At 37.3% G+C, this 14,022-nt stretch overlaps 1 protein-coding gene across 1 annotated transcript in view; it reads right to left on the bottom strand.

Annotated features, from left to right (window-relative positions):
• LOC140142195 (macrophage mannose receptor 1-like) overlaps nucleotides 1-14,022 on the bottom strand; it is a 72,362-nt gene that overhangs the window by 17,052 nt on the left and 41,288 nt on the right. Inside the window, exons 26-29 of the mRNA XM_072164161.1 lie at nucleotides 13,743-13,891; nucleotides 5,766-5,977; nucleotides 3,988-4,121; nucleotides 2,468-2,520 (exon numbers count right to left, since the gene is read on the bottom strand). Of these exons, the coding sequence (XP_072020262.1) occupies nucleotides 2,468-2,520; nucleotides 3,988-4,121; nucleotides 5,766-5,977; nucleotides 13,743-13,891 (548 nt within the window). The remainder of the gene's footprint in view (nucleotides 1-2,467; nucleotides 2,521-3,987; nucleotides 4,122-5,765; nucleotides 5,978-13,742; nucleotides 13,892-14,022) is intronic.

Raw genomic sequence — 14,022 nt, 5'->3', positions numbered from 1 at the left:
AAAATGAGCGTTTATTGCGTTTCGACAGTATTTTTGTGGGACATGAGAGCACCTCAGACCTATCGAATTGCATTCTGAATCTGAAGCATGTCTTTCTGATATCAAATAATTTTCATTTTTTGAAAATCACAATATAATACAAATTTTATGACAAATTATAAAAATTTGATATTTTTCAAATTTTTGATATATAACAGTCCTCGAAGTAAATTATATAAATCTAATGACATATCCTTAAAGTGTATGTAGCAGGGAGGAAAAGCCGACGGTCAATTGAAAATTTTGCCCTTTCATATTGAAGATATGGATATTTTTCCCAAAAAGACCTAATTTTTTTTGGTGTTTTGGGAAAAAAAATCCATATCTTCAATACGAAAGGTCAAAATTTTCAATTGATCGTCGGCTTTTCATCCCACCTACATACACTTTAAGAATAAATCATCAGATTTATAAAGTTTACTTCAAGTACTGTTAAATATCAAAAATATCAATTTTAATGATTTGCCATAAAATGTGTATTAAATTGCAATTTCAAAAATCAAAATTATTTGATATCAGAATGACATTCTTCATATTCAGAATGCAATTCGATATGTCTGATGTGCTCTAATGTCACACAATAAATACTGTCCAAACGTTCATACCCCAGCCCTTAAAAGGGCATTTCGTGATCCACAGCATCATCCCCCACTTTTCTCAGAAAAAGTTGAGATTTTTATATCACTTGAAACTTCTGGCTACATAATGTTTATGTACAAAATATTTCTTGCAGATTAATTCGTTTAGCAAAGATATCGTGAAATTTGAATTTCGTTCTGCTTTACCAGAACGAAATTACAACACATTGTCTATGGCGCAGCGCAATATACATAATCATGCATAACTCGCAAACGCAAAATCGGAATCAACTGAAATTTTGGGATTAAGCTTTTTTCGTGGATATCTACTGAAAAATGTCATAAAAAGAAGATGCTAGGATCACGAAATACTCCTTTAAGATTACTGAATATTTGATGAGATATGACAATCTGATCACTAGGCAGAGTCACAGAATGTCAAATGACAGATGAAAAACTAACAATAGGACATGCTGCATTCAGAAATTTCAATCATCACACCAAATCATAAAAAACTGTCTCTGAGGTGAAGTCAGATACAGACTACAGGTAGATGAAGTAATTGTTGGCCAAGATCGAACACTATGAACGCTAGTAACTCCGTGATAAACACACAAGCATACACATGCCTTCCATTGCGTAAACGCTTGGTATGCTACATGGACGCAACACGTGTGTTCCAGTTTGGCCAAGAAATACTTATTTTACCTGTAGTTTGTTTATCTCAGATTTTTATATATTATAACATTGTGTGATCTCACACAGACAGATGCATAACCAGCTTGGTCATTCCAAGAGGGAAAAATTCTGGTAGTAAGAAATTTGAGCAAGTTACAGGGACTAAAAAGGCTGATTTGACATAAAATGTCATTCTTTCTATCTAAATTTCACCCAAAAATAGTTTTAAGTTAAGAGTTGCAATGCCGGAATCCATTTAAGGGCTTTCTATGCAATGCACATGGAACTTTTCAATTTTACTTCAAATTAACTAGTGTAAGTGAAAAAAGGGAAATTTCCTAAATTTGGAAAAAAATATAGGGATAATTTTGTAACAATTTAGAAAAATATAGGAAGAGTTCGAAAATCTAAGAAAAACAGAAAATATAGGGCTGCGTTAAGGGATCTGGAATAAGCGTTTTGAGCGTTTCGACAGTATTTTTTGTGGGACATGAGAGCACATCAGACATATCAAATAATTTAGATTTTTTTGAAATTCGCAATATAATACACATTTTATGGCAAATGATTAAAAATTGATATTTTTGATATTACTCGAAAGTAAACTTTATAAATCTGATGATTTATACTTAAAGTGTATGTAGGTGGGATGAAAAAGCCAGCGATCAATTGAAAATTTTGACCTTTCGTATTGAAGATATGGGTTTTTTCCCCAAAACACAAAAAAAAATTAGGTCTTTTTGGGAAAAAAATCCATATCTTCAATATGAAAGGTCAAAATTTTCAATTGATCGTTGGCTTTTCCTCCCAGCTACATACACTTTAAGATATATATCATTAGATTTATAAAATTTACTTTGAGGACTGTTATATATATCAAAAATGTGAAAATATCAAATTTTAATAATTTGTCATAAAATTTGTATTATATCGTGAATTTCAAAAATGAAAATTATTTGATATCAGAAAGACATTCTTCAGTATTCAGAATGCAATTGATATGTCTGATGTGCTCTCATGTCCCACAAAAATACTATCGAAATGCTCAAAATGCTCATTCCAGATCCCTTAAGCCCAATCATTATTTTCCAATAGTCTAGCATTTCATGTACATGAATGGGGACCTAACTGCATGCCAAATGACCTCCCCTGCTCTTCACAGTGATACTCACCTCCTTCTACAGATGAATCATGTAAACCAATCCAAAATCCTGCTCCAGTATTTCTGAAATATTAAGAAAAAATTCACTTTACACAGCTGCACACAGTACACCAAATAAAATGGTCATAGTGTGTCTTGTCTAAAGTTGAGTTGGATTTTGCAGTGGCAGATTCGAATCAGTGCGTTTAAGCAGTTGTATTGCCAGCATGCAGACAAATTGTCCTTGTGCTTGTGTATACACCAGCTGGATTAAGTTAGCGTACACGATTTGAATCTGCTACTGCAAATTCCAACATGTGTTACTCTCAACTTGAGGTGAAACAGACTATAGTTTAAAAGTATAGTTATTTTGAATATTTTTGTTGAGAGATGGGTTGGTGTAGTGGCCCAGCACTTACCTCTCACCACTGCATGCACTGTTCGATTTCCCACAGTACCATAAGTGGTCATAGTTACTGATATATGACCATCCTTGCAGGTTATTACACAGGTAATCCAACTCTGGGCCAGTTTTCCTCCTGCATGTCTGAAATTGGATCTCTACCTATATTCCTCTCCCATATCTTATCCAGTCCACCATGTTGATACAGTTGCATTAATTTGCGCTCCACATACAAAATCACCTTTAATCCACTTGGTGGATATAAATTGCATATCCTGGGATCCTACCTGCAATAGCTGCCCTATAGACATTTGACAATTTCTACATTCTATTTTGTACACAATCTAAAAATTTGGCACCTGGCAGCTATTGCAGAAAGGGCATTCTTTCCCTAAACCTCATCATGTATTTTTAGCGTTAAATATTATGTAGGAGAATAAGGAGATATTAAAGTAGACATCAGGGGTTTAGGGCAAGAAAGCCCTATCTGCAGTAGTTGCCAGGTGTCATACTTTTAGATGTGTACAATCATAGAATGCAGGAATAGGCCCAATCGGCATTGGAAGTTTGCAATGCATTGTAGGACAGTTTTTGCAGTTTTAGGACACTTTGTCTTTAGGACACTTTGTCCTTTGACCTTTCAGAAAATTCAGAAATATTGGGTTTTTGTACGTACAAAATGTAATCTAAAATGTTTTACAATATTTAAAACAAATATGAAAAATATTGGTATTTTATAAATGAATTATTTAGTATTTTTAATGATCAAAATTATGACAATAATAAGAAAATTAATAATAATTACGTCAATTTTCCCGATATGTCAGAGGTCAAAGTGTCCTAAAACTGCTCTCAAAAACCGGAAGTTAGAATGGCGATTGGGCTTATTATCCAAATGTCTATGGGGTAATTATTACAGACCTTTCTGGTCCTAAACCTTGAATATTATAAATAAAGACAGAATTAGTTTGCGTCTGACGTCAGGGCAATGGCGCGGTGTGATTGGTTACTGACCTGCGCAGTAGAGCATTTTTGGTCTGGTTGACAGGACGTCAGAGGCAAACTAGTCTTTTTAATTCAGTCTTCAATTATATAAAGCCCTGTATTTATTTAGTGTTTTATTTTAATTCTATAAAGTTAATACTCACGCAACATTTGCTTGTGCTTTAATGTAATCTTCTTCAGCTTTGCTATGGAAACTGGCCAGTTCTGCTCCCATGTTACGACAGTGCTGTTGAGCATCTACCCAGAACAAGGTTTCTGAATTTTCCACTTCATCAACCTAAGGATTCAAGAACAAATAAACAAACAATTAAACAAACAAATAAAATTAGCCATTTCAGATAATTCAACTATCAACAGTGGTAGAATCATTCATAATATTAAATGCAGAAAAGTATAACTTTCAATGAACTATTTCATTTAAAATCCACACTACCACTGTGGAAGATTTTGGAAATATTTTTCACATGGGGAGGATGAATTTCAAATGGAATAAACACATTACCTCAGTTTGAAACTTGCCCTCCCTTAGTGGAAGATTCATGTTGAATCTTTCTCAGAGGGTGTATGAAATTCAAATAGAGCTGCCTAATGTGTTCAGTCCATTTGAAATTCATACTCCCATTGTGGAAGATATTTTAGAATTCTTCTACAGTGGTAGTGTGGATCTTAAATGAAATGGCACAATGTTTCACCGATTTGGTTTTTCATGCTAGTAGTTACTGAACAAAGTAAACAAAATATTGCTCTTACTCATAATTAGGGCTGTCATTATATTCTATGTATCTACAGGCTTGTTCAGACGATCGATTGCAAAGTCGCTTGTAACTACATTTGAATGTAAACTTGCATGTAGTGCCAGGGTCTTAGCTAGCCACTCGTCTGGCCGTCATTTCAGACGGCCAGTTTGCTCCTGGGACGGGCAAAATTAATGCCTTTGACAGATACTATATTATAAATTGTATGTTTTGAGAAGCTAATTGACCTTTTTAGCAGACCCAATTTGTAGAACAAGGTCATATCAGCACATATTTGAACTCTTTGAACCCACAATGGGCTAAAGATGTCTGGTAAATGTTTTAAAGGTCAAATTAGGACAGGCAATTTTATTCAAATGACGGGCAACCCTCAATTTCTAGCTAAGACCCTGTGTAGTGCCCGTCTAAAAGCACTCGCATGTAGCTACATGCAAGTTACAAGTGAAGATTTTACATGTAAGATATCTTACATGTAGCGAGCTACATTCGAATGTAAGGCCAGTGTGAACAAGACTTGCATGTAAACTCGCATGTAAGCATGACCTTGATGACCCAATCCTATTCTGATTGTGCATAATCATGGCATAATCTACCAGTGAAGGTCACTCTTACTCTTACACACTCGCTTGTAGCATAATTTAATTGCTGGCTCCCTTGTAAGTAACATTCGTAAAAGTTTATTGGTGGGTATTCACAAGATAGCAATTGCTATTGTGTCCTAAAGGCAATTTTTCAGTTCTTTAACAGCATGTAAAATTAATTACAAATGTCAAGCATGGCGGTTACATTGTTGATATCATAAATAGCCCTCTTATGTAATAATAGCCATCTAATTTTGATTATTGCTACACACAAATCAAGGTTTTACACTCTGGTTGTAAATCACAACAAATGAATGACACTTTGTGAATTTGTCTTAATAAATTAGCCTAAGCTAGTATTATAAGGGACCATTCACAAACTGTTAGGGGGGCCTGATGCAAAATGGGGGGCCCTTAAAAGTTTTGACCATCCTAAGGGGGACCCTGAAAAAATTGACCAAAAATTTTCCCAGGAAAATTGAGTTGATATGCTATTCTATGGGATTGACCCATAATTTTCATGTCAAAAAGGGGGGCCTGACATTTTTGAGATCAGTTCCCCCCAACAACGGTCCCTAAGCTTACCCTAAAGCAGTTATTCCCATATCCAATCCATCCTGCTGCACAACCTTCATTACTTGGATCCGTTGGTGCGGGAGGCACTGTCACTGGTGGCGCTGTGAATCCAAGTCTTACTTTCTCACAGACATAGTTGAACTCGTTATTACATTCTTGATCTTGCCACAGACCCGAAATTGTACCAGATGTAGCTGCCACACAATCACCATTGCTGTTATCTGTATAAAATATACAGCATTTTTAACAAACTTATGAAAAGTTGTTGAATATTATTGCTCAATGTTCACCAGCAGACTGTTTTAGTCAGGCTTAGCTTCTTCAGTACAAAACTATTTGAAATCAAGTAGGCTTCTCCTTGCCCAATGATCTGAAAGTAAATGTCTACTGATCTATTTAAGAAAGGTGGCTCTGAAAAGAGTCGTTTAAATATGGATACCCATTGCTTACTAAAGAATCAGTGGCTCTGAAAAGAGTCGTTCAATGTGGGTTTCTCCTGTAAAATAACCAATTATCAGTAAATTGATTCAGCATTTCAACATAACAACCAAAATGGTCTTGCCTTCTTCTTGGGAAGCATGGTGGCCTAAAGGTTAGGGCATGAGCTTCATAATTGAAAGGTTGTGTAACGATATGTTCTAGGGAACATTAGAGTCAATAATTGAGTCAATAAATATAGAAGAAGATGAGTATTTCATGTCACGAGGTCAGCCATAAATGTCGGCCATTTATTGACTAGTCGCATCATGCTAATCAACGCTTGCACCTTAAGGGCGCACATCACTATACATCTTTCCTGTTTTAAAACAAAAGTATTGCTTTCAACTCTGCTTGATAAACTTCACTTGTACACTGATTATTTGCACCTGCTGAAATACATGTACACTGGATCTAGTACAGATAAACAAATACCATTTTTGTTTTCTTACCTGGCAACATTGCAAACCTTTCAAATTTGCAGTTATTTGACATCCTGCCTTTTTTCACAACCTTCAACAGTAAGTACTTTAACCATACACTTTGAATAAACAACAGTAAGTGCTCAGCACTTTGAACTAGAACAAACATTTTAAACACTATTGGTACCTTAACCACTTGGTAAGGTCTACACACAACATGTGATTCCTTTTCACTTTACTTAACATTTTCTAAACATGTGTGGTTTCTTGCCACAAATTTAAAGAATTCAAAAACTTTTGTGATTGCTTATCACATTTCTGAACTTTCCAAAACATTCGTGATTACATGTACTTATTTTACATGTATTAAACATTTCCAAAATTGAAAAATTGCTTAAACATAAGTTTCAAAACATATGATCTTGAGATATGAAAACCATAATTTGGAAACACTTGTGATCACTTGTCACTTGTTAAACATACATGTAATTTCAACACTTTAAACATATAATTTCAAACATTTGTAGTCTTTGTTCTTGATTGTCTTTGTCCTTTATTTATTTTTATGAGCATTCATATTGTTCCAGGTACTTGGGTACCTTTCGCTCTCTGTTACTGCGACGTAATTAATTCGCTTGTTGGTTCTTGGATTGTCACATTTGGCTTAGCAGTGGGTATTTTGGGCGCGTCAGATGAGTTCGCGTCTGGCGTATCATCCGCGGCATCTTCTTGGAAGATTTCTGCAGTTTTTCTTAGATGTCTTCGGTTTACGTCTGTACACGCTGCTATTTTCCGTGAGCACTCTATAGGACCTAAAACCCGATGCAGAAATTACTTTTGCTTTGTCCCACTTGTTTCCTGTAACTGGTTTGATTCTTACAGTGTCTCCTGTTCTTAGAGGTTCTAATGCTTTTGATCCTCTATTGTAATTGTTCTCTTGTTTAGTTTTGCTTTGCTCTTTTTTGACTTTTACATCATCTACTACTTTTGGCTGAAGTAGAGATTTTGCGGTAGGCATGGTTAGTCTTTGTTCTTCTGGAGAATAGTCTCTGTGATGGAGAGCTGTCGAGGCCCTCTGTCGGCGTGTTGCGCCATATTAGCAGATTCATGTGTAGGTCTCCATTGCTTGTTTTGGCTTTTCTCATCAGCTTTTTGCTGTTTTTTACACCATTTTCTACCTTGCCATTACTCTGGGGTAAATAGGCGAACTTGTATTATGGGTTATGTTGTATGCTTGTGCAAATTCCTTGAATTGGTTTCCACTGAATGGTGGACCATTGTCGGAGAAGAGTTTGTCAGGAACTCCGTGTCTTGAGAAATGTTGCTTCAGCAATGGTATGATCTTATTTGAGTCTATCATGGTCAGACCATCTATTTCAAAATAGTCTGAGTAATAGTCAATTGTTAGGAGGTAGTCATCTCCATCGAGTGTAAAAATGTCACACGCGATCTCTTCCCACGGGCGATCAGGGAGGGGATGTTTGATCATTGGTTCTTTTGGCTGGCTGCTGGAATACATGTTACAAGTTTCACACTTAGCAACTAAGTCCTTCAATTCAGCTGTGATACCTGGCCAAAATACAGTCTCGGCGTGCAAAGCGTGGCGTGCTTTGTATACCGGTGTGGGCTGCGTGTAGTTTACTGCGTATGGATGGTCTTAGTTGTCGCGGAATCAAGCAGCGTTGACCTTTGAAGATGATGCCATCTTGATATGTAAGTTCATTGCGAATGGCAAAATACGCTTGCGTGTCCATGGTACAATCGCGAACACTTCTGGGCCATCCATGCTGTATGTAGTCTGTGATATGCTTGAGCGCTTGATCCTTTGATGTTGCTTCTTGGATTTCTGTCAGCGTTTTGTCTGATATGTCAAGCGCGTCTGTAATATTGATACACTCTGTCTCTTGCTCTGCGGCGACTGCTCTGAATCAAGCACATATGCTCATGAAAGCGTGTCAGCTAACACTAGATCCTTTCCGGGCATATAGCGTATCTCTACATCGTAATTGTTAAGTCTTATGATAAGGTTCTGCAGTCTCTTTGGAGCAGATGTCAGTGGCTTGCGATTAATGTTCACAAGAGGTTTGTGATCTGTCCACAACAGTATTGGTCGTCCGTAGGTATACTGATGATTGCGTTCCAGCCCGAACACTAGCGACAGTAACTCCTTCTCAATCTGCGCATAGTTAACTTCCGCGTCTGTCAGCGCGCTACTTGCGTATGTGATAGGATGATCGTTTTGCAAGAGGACAAATCCTAATCCTTTCTCGGACGCATCACCTTGAGCTTCAGTTGGAATGGACGGATCAAAGTAGCTTAACACAGGAGTGGATGTCACAAGTTCTTTTATACGCTCAAATGCTTTGTCATGTTCAGATGTCCAATTCCATGGCGTATCTTTGTGCGTGAGCTGTCTGATCGGTGCGCTGACGTTTGATAAGTCAGGCAGAAACTTAGACAAGTACTTCACCATGCCTACATATCTTTGCACACCAGGGACATCTTCAGGTTTAGGCATGTTGGTGATTGCATGCACTTTCTTGGGATCAGGCTTTAAACCTTCATTAGTCAGAATATGACCCATGAAAGCAATCTGCTCACATCTCAGTTCAAACTTGTCATAGTTCAGTATAATGTTCATTTGTCGGCATCTGTCTAGGAAACGGGCAAGGTTGCGGTCGTGATCGCGAATAGCTTCATCACGCGACTCTCCTTTACCGGTTATCACTATGTCGTCTGCTATCTTGTATACACCATCTAGGTTCTCCAGGCACTCGTCGACCTTTTGCTGGAATATTTCAGGCGCTGGTTTTATACCGAAAGGCATTCAACGATAGCGGTAGCGACCCCATGGCGTTTGGAATGTGGTCAAATATGTACTTTCTTCATCTAGTTGGCATTGCAAAAACCCATCTTTCAAATCTGCCTTAGAAAATATCTTAACATCAGTCATATCTGGTAGAATATCTTCAACAACAGGTAAAGGGTAATGCCTTCGCTTCAGTGCATTATTCAGGGGCTTTGGGTCAATGCAAACCTGTATCTTTCCATTAGGTTTCTGCACAGTGACTAGTGCTGACACCCAGTCAGTCGATTCTGTAACCTTGCAGATTACATCTTGCTCTAGCAAGCGATCTAGTTCTTCTTGCAGTTTTGGTTTTTACAGCGATTGGGACTTTCGCGGTGGCATGATAACTGGTTGGACTGTATCATCTATGTCCAAATGCACTACACCAGGCATTTGTCCAAGTCCATTGAAGACATCAGCATAAGTCTCTTTGACACTCTCCTTTGATGCGAGTTTGGAAGTCGAAGTAGCGACTGCTGCGATGTTTTCATAGTGTACCGTTATCAGATTCATTTGCTCTGCTGGCGCTTGCCAATTAATGGAATGAAGTGTGATCCCTGAACAACATGAAACTTAACCATGTATTTACAACCATTTCTTTTGTTTCTGATTGGAAGTTTACATGTACCTAGCACTGAGACCACTGTTTTGTCATACAATGATAGCTTGGTTTTACAAGTTTTGACCTTGATTTTTCTGGGTACGTATTTTTGTGGAATAACATTACATGTAGCACCACAATCTACTTGCATTTGTACTGAATCACCACCTTTGATTTTAAATGCAGCCATTATTTTGTCATCACTGTTTTTGGATAACAGATTAACACACAATACTTCATATTCATCCGATTCCTGTTCGGTTTCAGAATCTGTGTATTCATTTGTTTCACTCACTGCATGAGAGGACCTATAACTTTTCTTGGGTCTACCACTTGATTTGTATTTTCTCTCATGGTCAGATTTTTTGTATTTGGATCTCTCATGGTCAGGTTTTTTGTATTTATTACTCTCATGGTCAGGTGTTTTGTATCTATTACGGCATACCTTAGAAAAGTGACCAACTCTACCACAGGTTTTACATGTTTGACCATAAGCGGGGCATTGATATTTAGACAACTCATGTTTGCCTCCATAAAATTTACACTGATCTGTAAACCCTTTTTGACTTGATTTATGTCCACAATGTTTACACTTTTCTGACTCTTGAGTACTTCTTTCCTCTTTGTAATTGTAGTCACTCTTGACAGCACTAACACTTTCATTGGTCATTGCCTGTAGCTGTGATTTTGTAGCTTCATTTGTTCTGCATGTAGAGATAGCTTGTTCCAAATTGAGTTTTGCTGTATTCATCAGCTTTTGTCTTACTCGACGATCTGTAACACCACACACAATGCGATCTTTGATAAGCGCATCCTTTTGTGCTCCAAATTCACAGGTAACAGCCAATGTTTTCAATTTCAATAGAAACACATCAAATGTATCATCTCCTTGTACACACATATTGAATTGGCTCCTTTCAAATGTAACATTAGTCTGACCCTTACAGTGGGCTTCCCATAATTTGAGTATTTCATCCAATTTCTCTTTATCACCTTCATTGACATAGGGCAAATTGTTGTGGATGTCTAAGGCATCAATACCAATGGCCATGATGAAATTGGCTAAACGTACTTTTTCACCCCGTTTTGGCAGATCTGTGATTATTTCATAACTGTCCCACAACTGTCTAAATTTGAGCCAATTATCTTTTAAATTGCCCTCTAGATTTAATTTTGGCAGAGGAACAGGTAGGGTAAAAGGACTGGTATTAGCCTCAGCATCAGCCATGATACAGGGCTTGTGTTACAACTTTGAATAACTAGAAATATAGATTATGTATACAATAATACTCATGTAAGCATACAAATTGACAAAAGTTGTATTGCTTCACACCTTTGAACAATTTTTCACTTTTTTTTTAACAATGTATATACATAGAATGTACACAATGATACTCATGTAAGCATACAAATTGACAAAAGTTGTATTGTTTCACACCTTTGAACAATCTTTCACTTTTTGAACAATAGACTGTATGCAAGTATATCAAATTGACAATTATAATAACCTTGACAATTATAATAACCTTGAACAATTCACAAAATATGCAATTTGCAGAGAAATAGAGACAAATTGTATTTTATTGATTTTTTTTTTTCTTTAGATAATGAAAAACAAAAACAATGTATCTCTATTTGCAAACAATGATATTAATTAAGCATTAAAAACAGAAAAATGACAAATTGTTTCCAAAATTTGAACTTGAACAATTTGACCCAAATATGGCATAGAATTTCATAGACATAGATTGTACTTTATGTACGCAGTTTGCAAATTCACAAAAATATCACTTGACTTGCAATCAGAAAGTTCTTTGACGGTTGACAAAAAAAAAATCACTTGACTTGTGACGTTTACAAAAATATCATGTGACTTGTGACGTTGTCAAAATATCACTTGACTTGTGACGTTGACAAAAATATCACTTGACTTGTGACGTTGGCAAAAATATCACTTGACTTGTGACGTTGACAAAAATATCACTTGACTTGTGACGTTGGCAAAAATATCACTTGACTTGTGACGTTGACAAAAATATCACTTGACTTGTGACGTTGACAAAATATCACTTGACTTGTGACGTTGACAAAAATATCACTTGACTTGTGACGTTGACAGGATGATAAGTTATCGACTTGTAACTTTTACTTTAGAAAATTGCATCCTGCTCAATTACACACGTTTCTTGAGGCTTAAACATGTTGTTATTGTTAGTATCATTATCAACATGTAACAAATTCTTTCATGAATATTGTGATTGACTAATACATGTACATTTCATTCATGAACACTTTGCAAATCACACATTGACATGACACTAGTTTGACTTGAGTAGACATATTAATCTCAATTTTGAACAACTTGATGGACTTTGACACGTGTCTGGAGACTTAAATTGATTGAAGCTAAATATGCTTTCGATTCATTTTGTTTATGACTCTGACATGTTGAACTTGATTCGATTGACAATTCAACTTGCATGACTAGACTTCGAATTGATATTCATGGATGGCTCTTTAGAAAGCTTAAACTAGAGTTATAATACAGATTTACATACACTACTTGTACAACTGAACCTTAATACGCAAACACTAAACCATTAAGTTGATCAAGGATCACCATCGCGATCGAGATTGTCGCTTGGCCCACAGCAGATCATTGGCAGTGCGTAGCGAGTGTGTTGAATTGGCAGACGATTTGCGAATTGCGAAAGCCCACATTGCGAAGTGCGTTTGAGAGACACTTTGAGATGCAATTAAGCCCACACTTGAGTTGCGATTTAGCGGTTTGATGGCACGATTAAATCCCGGTTCTTGACACCATGTAACGATATGTTCTAGGGAACATTAGAGTCAATAATTGAGTCAATAAATATAGAAGAAGATGAGTATTTCATGTCACGAGGTCAGCCATAAATGTCGGCCATTTATTGACTAGTGCGCATGCGCAATCCAACGCTTGCACCTTAAGGGCGCACATCACTATACAGGTTGCAGGTTTGAGTCCCTAATGGAAGCGGAATGGTTGTTAAAGTGTGCTGGTAGTTAAGTGTAGCACATCTTAAATCTCCCAAATTTATTTATATCACATGCAATATAGTGCATCCCCTTCCCTCAAGCAAAGGACTTGTTGATATACATGGCATCCCTTGATCCCAGTGTGTGAATGTCACAGGACTACCATTACACCCCCTCCCCCTCCAGCTACAGGCCTTCTAATATAACAGGTATACTTTGGTCCCAGTGTTTGTATGTCACAGGGCTACTATAACACTCCCGTCACCCTCCAGCTACATCCCTGCTAATCTATCAGGCATTCCTTGGTCCCAGTGTGTGTATGTCACAGGACTACCCTAACATTCCCCCTTCCCCCTCTAGTAACAGACCTGCTAAATTACCAAGCATCTGTGTGTCCCAGTGTATGATTGTCACAGGGCTACCATAACACTTCCTTCCCCCTCCAGCTACAGGCCTGCTAATTTACTAGGCACTCCTTGGTCCCAGTGTGTGTATGTCACAGGACTAACATCATACTCAACTCCCCCTCCAGCTACATGACCTTCCTTGGTCCAAGTGTATGTATGTCACAGGCTACCATGACACTACCCCCTCCCCCAGATATAGGCCTGCTAGTTTACCTGGCATTCCTTGGTCCCAGTGTGTGTATGTCACAGGGGTACCATCACTCCAAGAATATTGTCCAGGACTAGGCAAATCACTCAATCCAATCCAAAACATCTGACCATCCTGTAGACCCAATTGACTGGTAAGCACAGACTGCTCAAATCTGAAATATAAAAATATAAAGACAAAGTTGGAGAGCATAGTATACAAATATTGACAGCTATGAGGGGCATGGTTAAAATTATAGGCCCAAGCTGATTTTTGAGATCACTGCGGGCCTATAATTTTAACCAT

Source organism: Amphiura filiformis, chromosome 20, assembly GCF_039555335.1.
Source record: "Amphiura filiformis chromosome 20, Afil_fr2py, whole genome shotgun sequence".
In the NCBI taxonomy this organism is placed as follows: domain Eukaryota; kingdom Metazoa; phylum Echinodermata; class Ophiuroidea; order Amphilepidida; family Amphiuridae; genus Amphiura; species Amphiura filiformis.
The sequence above is the reverse complement of the archived record's forward strand: the minus strand, read 5'-3'. Positions and strand labels throughout refer to the sequence as shown.